This window comes from Gadus macrocephalus, chromosome 4 (assembly GCF_031168955.1).
Source record: "Gadus macrocephalus chromosome 4, ASM3116895v1".
Lineage (NCBI taxonomy): Eukaryota > Metazoa > Chordata > Actinopteri > Gadiformes > Gadidae > Gadus > Gadus macrocephalus.
Window position 1 is genome coordinate 33,879,539 of NC_082385.1, and position 7,581 is coordinate 33,887,119.

At 47.5% G+C, this 7,581-nt stretch overlaps 1 protein-coding gene and 1 long non-coding RNA gene across 3 annotated transcripts in view; one reads left to right on the forward strand and one right to left on the reverse strand.

Moving 5' to 3' along the window:
• The window catches only part of igfbp2a (insulin-like growth factor binding protein 2a), a 9,025-nt gene extending 6,380 nt beyond the window's left edge, over positions 1-2,645 (reverse strand). The window contains exon 1 of one of the 2 annotated variants that reach the window (XM_060050876.1): positions 2,144-2,645. In XM_060050876.1, coding sequence (XP_059906859.1) covers positions 2,144-2,513 — 370 coding nt within the window. In that variant the 5' untranslated portion in view covers positions 2,514-2,645. The remainder of the gene's footprint in view (positions 1-2,143) is intronic. The other variant, XM_060050875.1, reaches the window with a different exon arrangement.
• LOC132456516 (uncharacterized) overlaps positions 1-7,581 on the forward strand; it is a 91,980-nt gene that overhangs the window by 57,424 nt on the left and 26,975 nt on the right. The window lies entirely within an intron of this gene.

Here is a 7,581-nt window from a genome sequence, read left to right on the forward strand (position 1 = left end):
TTAATGTGATAAACTGACTTAATATGATGAACTGACTTCATGTGATGAACTGACTTAATATGGTTACTAGCCCTTTAAGAGGCCTGTCCTTGGTTTACTAATTAACTTGCTAGCCAGTACACTATAGTCAAACTTTAACCTTTTCTTGTTGTAGAGGACCGTAGTTCATAGAACTGGTTTATGTTTACGAGAGAGGAACCAAGGTCTCAAGGTTTGCGTCGATGGGGAATAGATTATCTAACGCACACATTGACATCTTGCCTTCCTGCCCAGTTTGTTTAGTACCAGGGTGCATAATTTGATATAGTTGTATTTTCTGTACCCGATTGGCATTAGTAATTAAATCACCACCCCAAAATAACTAAATGTATTTCCCAATATTGCATAGTAATCAAAAATGCCATCCTAGCATCAAAAAGGAAGAGAGAAACGAAAAAAAAATCAATCTGCAACTATAGGTGCTAAACTCAATGCTATAAGTAAGCCATTGAAACATGGATTAACATTGAAACAGTTGTTAATTAGTGGGCTTCTTTCTAACGATTAAGAACAGTTTGCTTCCAGCGGCTCTGCTATCACCGCTTTGTGGCGGCGTCGAGGCCTGGTTCTGTCTGGGTGTAATCCCTGTTCCTTCCACTAGAGGTCAGGTTAGGGCTTTTACCATCGGCAGCGCTACTCCTCACCGCGGTCTATTAGGTGCGTTCAGTTTGGTCGGTCCCTATTGGCTGAGGAGGAGGAGCAGGAGCAGGAGGTCAGCATAGAGGAGGAGGAGGAAGAGGAGGAGGAGGAGGAGCAGGGGGTCAGCATAGAGGAGGAGGAGGAGCAGGAGGAGGATGAGGAGGAGGAAGAGGAGAAGGAGGAGGAGGAGCAGGGGGACAGCGAGGAGGAGGAGGGGGAGCAGGAGCAGGAGGTCAGCATAGAAAAGGAGGAGGAGGAGGAGGAGCAGGGGGACAGCATAGAGGAGGAGGAGGAGGAGGAGCAGGGGGACAGCATAGAGGGGGAGGGGGAGGGGGAGTTGGAGGAGGAGGAGGAGGAGGAGGAGGAGGACCTCGTCGGCCGACAGGAGGAGCACTGAGTAAAATACAATACCACTCACTGAGCGCGTGCAAGCTGAGGTTCAGAGGTGAGCTCCCCTTTTGGGGCACGGCTCCTCCTCAGAGACTATCCACAGGTTACACACACACACACACACACACACACACACACACACACACACACACACACACACACACACACACACACACACACACACACACACACAACATGGATCTGTTGGGGTTGCAGAGCTCAATATGAACGTCCACTTTACACTTCATTACTTATAAGTTACTACCTCTGATTTATTTTCTCTTGTTATGACTAACCCTATTTTATTAATATTATTTATTATCATATCATGATGCTGCCCCTTATTTTTTATTTAGGCCTATTTCCTACTTTATCTTATATTGTTGCTGCTATCTTGCGGTTGAGGAACCACGCGTAAACATTTTACTCTTGTGTAGCCTACATGAACAATAAGATGAAATAAAAGAGATTCTGAATCTGATTGAGAATTACTTTTTTGGCATAACACACTTAAACCAAACCTCACTGCGTTCAAATCCCTTTCTGTCTAATCTCGTCTGCTTCTCGTGAAAACGGTGTCGTGTGTGGTTTAGTAACAGCGCTCAAAGTCTCAAGTCCAGTCCCGGGCGGGACGGATCGATTGACTGCCGCTGGGTTCCCACTGTTCATGCAACTCCTGTCCAACCCGTCCAGCCTTCAGCTAGTCCTCCTCTCGCTGCACCCTCACCACCACCGCCCTAAGCACCACCACCCTAAGCACCACCACCCTAACCAACACCAGGAGACGTCTAGACTCTATCTCCGTCTGCTGTTAAACGTGCACGGTGCAGCCGCTGCTGCTGGCCGCCTTTACACACACATAGTTCCCCTACAGAGAGCCTGCTGTAGCCTACCTCACTATGAGCCTACACGCTCCCAATCCGCACCACGGCACGCTGAGGAAACCCCATCATACCGCATTTCACCCGATCCTAACTGCCCGGGCCCCGGGGGTGCTGCGCCGTCCCGGCCGGTCTAGACACTCTCATTAAACATTGATGGAAGAGGAAACAACCGGAGCTGTCCAGTCACTGACCGCTGCTGGCGTGCTCCCGGGGGGCATCCAGGCTCCAAGTTGGGGGCTCCGGGTCCATCTGGTGGCCGCACAGCCCCTGGCCCTGCACCAGCTGCTCCAGCGGTAGCTCCGAGTCGGGTTGCGGGTAGCATCGTAGACCGCCGGAGCACCTCGGCGTGTACACCCCGCAGAAGTCGCCCTCTTGCCGGGCGCACACCGGGCAGCAGCCGCAGCCCGGCTCCCGCACGATCTCCGTGCACGTGTCTGTCGGCGGCGGGCACAGCGCCTGGCGCTCCGCGGTGCACGCCGGGCATCGGAACACCATCTCGGCCAGGGAGGCGCCGAGGCAGAGCAGCAGCAGCAGCACGCAGGAGGTCCCGTACGGAGCCATCCTGCACGGGTTCGGTCTGGAGATGGAATGTGGTGCTGGTGGTGGTGGTGGTGGTGGTGCTTCTGGTGGTTGTGGAGTGCTTGGGTCAGGTAGTGATAACGGGGAGTCGGGGAGCCAATGTGCAGACAGCCAGCAGGACCGGCGCTAGGACCCTGGGGAAGACGTGGTCCCCTGGGTCCTAGCGCCGGTCGAGTGTGAAGAGAAAAAAATAAATAAATAATAGGAATTAAAAGAGATGTGAATCGATTGAACGGTTGTAGCCAGCTCAGGAATATTAATGTGTAGACATTCTGTGATGAGTCTGTGATCGACCTGATTCTGTGATGAGCCTGGGGATAGACCCCATTGATGGTCTGGGGTCTATCCCATGGACTTTAAAGATCCCATGCCATGCTATTTTATGGATGCTTTAATATAGGTATTAGTGGGCCACAAACACAGTATTCAAAGACGTCCCCGAAATTCAGCCGTGGTGCAGAGTTACAGCCACTCCGAGCCAGTCGCACATTGAGCTTCCCCCAAACGCGCTGTTTCGGTGGACGTGTCAAGGCAGGTCAAGGAGGGGGGTGGGGGTGTGGCCCTGAGCAGCTTGTAGCCACGGTACCATGCGCTCTGTTTACGGTGGGCGTGTCAAGGCAGGTCAAGGAGGGGGGTGGGGGTGTGGCCCTGAGCAGTTTGTAGCCACAGTACCATGCGCTCTGTTTACGGTGGATGTAGATCATGTAGGCCTATCGCAATGGCTCGTAGAAACCCATATTATCCATAGATATCTATATCATATAATATATCTTATCACCTGGCCCTGAGCAGCTTGTAGCCACGGTACCATGCGCTCTGTTTACGGTGGATGTATCGCAATGGCTCTTAGAAACCCATATTATACATAGATATCTATATCCTATAATATATAATATATATTATCACGGCCAAAAGCTGTGTGAGCCTCCAGACGATAGGCTATTATGAATCTCAAACGACCGCGTCTACTTCAGTTTGATGTGGAAGTGGAAGAACCAGAGACGTCGGAGAACCCGACGAAGTCCTTTGTGATTCATTATATCGTCTGGAGGTGCACACAGCTTTTGGCCGCGATAATATGCATTATTTGATATAGATATCTATGTATTATATGATATTATTTAGATATAGAGCTCCAGGACTGTAACGCAAGTGTTGTACACTTCCTTGTTATTTGGATAACCGTTCTGCTGTTGGTGTTATGGCGCATAACACGTCGGACTCTCGTCTCTGGTATTTCTACAACGAGACTCGTAGTGGGGGTTATCTCAGCCATGGTTGAGAATGAATTGGGGGAAAGGAACTTTGGCTTTGACTCCCTGAAGTACATGAACCACGACATGGAGGAGAAAGGGATTGTTGGCGGCGAATGTCTCCCGCTTGAGCCCCGCTTCCCGCTGCCTCGGCAGCGGTCAGCGCTAATCACCGCCTCCTGCAGCCGAAGCGGTGGTCGCTCGGCAGCGAGGCTCCGGCGGGAGACGACTGCGGTCAACAATCCCTTTCTCCTCCATGTCGTGGTTCATGCCTACTAGTCCGACGTGTTATGCGCCATCACACCAACAGCAGAACGGTTATCCAAATAACAAGGAAGTGCACAACACTTGCGTTACAGTCCTGGAGCTCTATATCTAAAATATCATATAATACATAGATATCTATATCAAATAATAGATACTATCACGGCCAAAAGCTGTGTGCACGTCCAGACGATATAATGAATCACAAAGGACTTTGTCGGGTTCTCCGACGTCTCTGGTTCTTCCACTTCCACATCAATCTGTAGTAGACAGAACCGCGCGCTGCCTGCTGCCGGCGCGAGGCACCACCGCCCGGCTGCCCGCTGCCGGGCGGTGGTGCTTCGCGGCGGCGGTGCCTCGCGGCAACCGGCGGCAGGCTGCATGTCGCAGTTCATGTACTTCGATGTCGTTCTGCCATTGCATTCAAAATTCTGTAACTAGCCTGTTACTACGAACTAAGCAACTACCGTACACGTATTAGCATTTAGCACTAGCTCAATCACGACTCCTTCAGAATTTCTGTGGGTGGTTACGAACCAACCAAGTGGGCAGGGCCATTAATAATAATTTGACAACGCTACGTAGCAGTGTCACCTTATCCAGATTGGCTCATTTCTTCTGCCTTTTTCCTTTCATTGACTGCATAGATTTCAAACTTACCACAGGTCACAAACTTATTCTGACCTATGTTATTTAACAAACAATAGGAAAAATGTGATTTTAATGGCATGGGCTCTTTAACTTGCATTTATACCCTCATAACTTTATACCGTTTGGGGCGGAACGCATTTGAATCACGTAATAGAAAATACATTTTTATTTTATGATCATGATTATTGTTATAATATTTATTATATGGTTCCATACTGCCTTCTTTTTAAGGCATTGCTTGTTTAAATAACAAGGTATAAGTGATTAAATACAGAAGCAATGTTTTTTATACACAGTACAAGACATTTATAAATTCATAAAATAACATTGTTTTCAAGCTAAATCTTTTTTCTGCAATGAATGTCAATGTTATGATAATTAATTAAATGAAAAAGGTGAAAATAAATTAAGTGTAGCTCGTTCTGTTGATTTTGGGGGGGTACATCTCAATCAACGTGGAATTGAGCGCACATGCCGAGGTGCCAAACTCCTCCCTGTCCACTCCCTCATTTAAATATGCAATTTCATTTAAATAGGCCTCTGGACCTGAGATTCACCTCTTAATCCGATCCCCTGGCACCATGAACAGAGGCAAAAAACGAAACTTCACGGAGTCCGAGCTCGAGATTTTGCTCCACGAGGTAGAAATGCGCAAGCATATGCTATTGGAACCCTGTCAACAGGGATAAATGCAAAACAAAAGAGAAGTGAGTGGGAGCGTGTTTGCGAGGCCGTCAATGCAGTGGGGTCTCAGCAGCGCACACACTCTGAAATTAAAAAAAAGTGGTCAGACCTCAAGGTGGAGGTGAAGCAGAGGGTTTCTGCCCACCGCCGAAGCGTGACCGCAACAGGAGGGGGGACGGGAGTGGGGGAACTCTCCCCCTTCGATTTGAGAGTGGCCGCTTTGATCGGTGACACCAGTGGCGTAGCCAGAAACTAGTTGTGTTCCTGTTTTTTTTTTCAAATTTATTAACTCCAAAATAATACATTAACCATGTATTTTAACAGAGAACAAATGCAACCGCTGCAAAACATAAAGGGACGCAGTGCCCAGAGATGAAGAACACATAGAACGTGTGCGCATACTCATGGAGCCATACTATTACGCATGGTTAACAAACCCATTTAATCAGTATCTGAACAACACCGCTGCTGGGTTAAGAATGTAACGTATTTGCTGCTATATTTGCGCTGCAACTGAATTCACAGGGCAAGGCGGCGTGGCTCGGCTTTGAATGCATTAATTATCTCATATTAATGCATTAATGCATATGAGGCCGGTCTGGACTCATATTAATCTCATATGATGATTCCGTCCCACACAGCTGGCATGGCTCGGCTCAGGGTGGACTGGCACACTCCTGACCGATCGGCCAGCTCCCGCTGGAAGGCCCCTGTTGCCAGGAACCCCAGCGTGGTCAGCACCTGTGTGGGCACGGACAACCCCTGGCTCCTGGCTGTGTGGCGCTCTAGGGCCGGCCGCAGCTCTGCGCACAGCTCCAGTAATACTGGCCTGGGGAAACGAAATCGGCTCATGAGCCAATCATCATCATTTGCGAGTAAGTCCTCGCGTTCCCTAAATATACGTTCCCTTCGGATGTGACTATTTGCGATGTCCTCTAACAACGCTAACACAGCCATTGTTAAAACAATTTTCTTCATCCATTGCGCATGCTTTTATAGCCACCCATATAATTGCAAGGTGTGTTAATTGTTCATTAGTGTGTCTCTGATTTGCAAATCACTCTGATGAGTCATGGTTTTCACCTTTTTTCCCAGTTTCCCAGCGTCACCTCTAAGTGTCGCCAAAGGAACAATAGCTGTAGAAACGTGCGTACGACAGCTCTGGAGCTGGCGTGGGGACCGCACATTTTTACGGTCATTTCACGTTTTGTACATCTGAACGTGAGCGTGGAAAAGGACGTACGCCACGTTTTTGTGCGTACGCAACCTTAGTACATGAGGCCCCTGGTCTCTAGTAGTAGAGCTGGCCCCTGTGAGGTCATGATAACAGCTGACTGATATAAAGTTATAACATCTTATTGTTAGTGTGGTGGTTTAGAGCAGGATAACAGCTGACTGATATAAAGTTATAACAGCTTATTGTTAGTGTGATGGTCTAGAGCAGGATAACAGCTGACTGATATAAAGTTATAACAGCTGACTGAAATGAAGTTATAACAGCTTATTGTTAGTGTGGTGGTTTAGAGCAGGATAACAGCTGACTGATATAAAGTTATAACAGCTTATTGTTAGTGTGATGGTTTAGAGCAGGATAACAGCTGACTGATATAAAGTTATAACAGCTTATTGTTAGTGTGGTGGTTTAGAGCAGGATAACAGCTGACTGATATAAAGTTATAACAGCTTATTGTTAGTGTGATGGTTTAGAGCAGGATAACAGCTGACTGATATAAAGTTATAACAGCTTATTGTTAGTGTGATGGTTTAGAGCAGGATAACAGCTGACTGATATAAAGTTATAACAGCTTATTGTTAGTGTGATGGTTTAGAGCAGGATAACAGCTGACTGATATAAAGTTATAACAGCTTATTGTTAGTGTGATGGTTTAGAGCAGGATAACAGCTGACTGATATAAAGTTATAACAGCTTATTGTTAGTGTGGTGGTTTAGAGCAGGATAACAGCTGACTGATATAAAGTTATAACAGCTTATTGTTAGTGTGGTGGTTTAGAGCAGGATAACAGCTGACTGATATAAAGTTATAACAGCTTATTGTTAGTGTGGTGGTTTAGAGCAGGATAACAGCTGACTGATATAAAGTTATAACAGCTTATTGTTATGGTGCGGTCCTGAATCCAAGTTGCACTTTTTAAGTCATTTCCGGTCTGGGAGCATTTATAGAGCTCGTGAGTCCGCC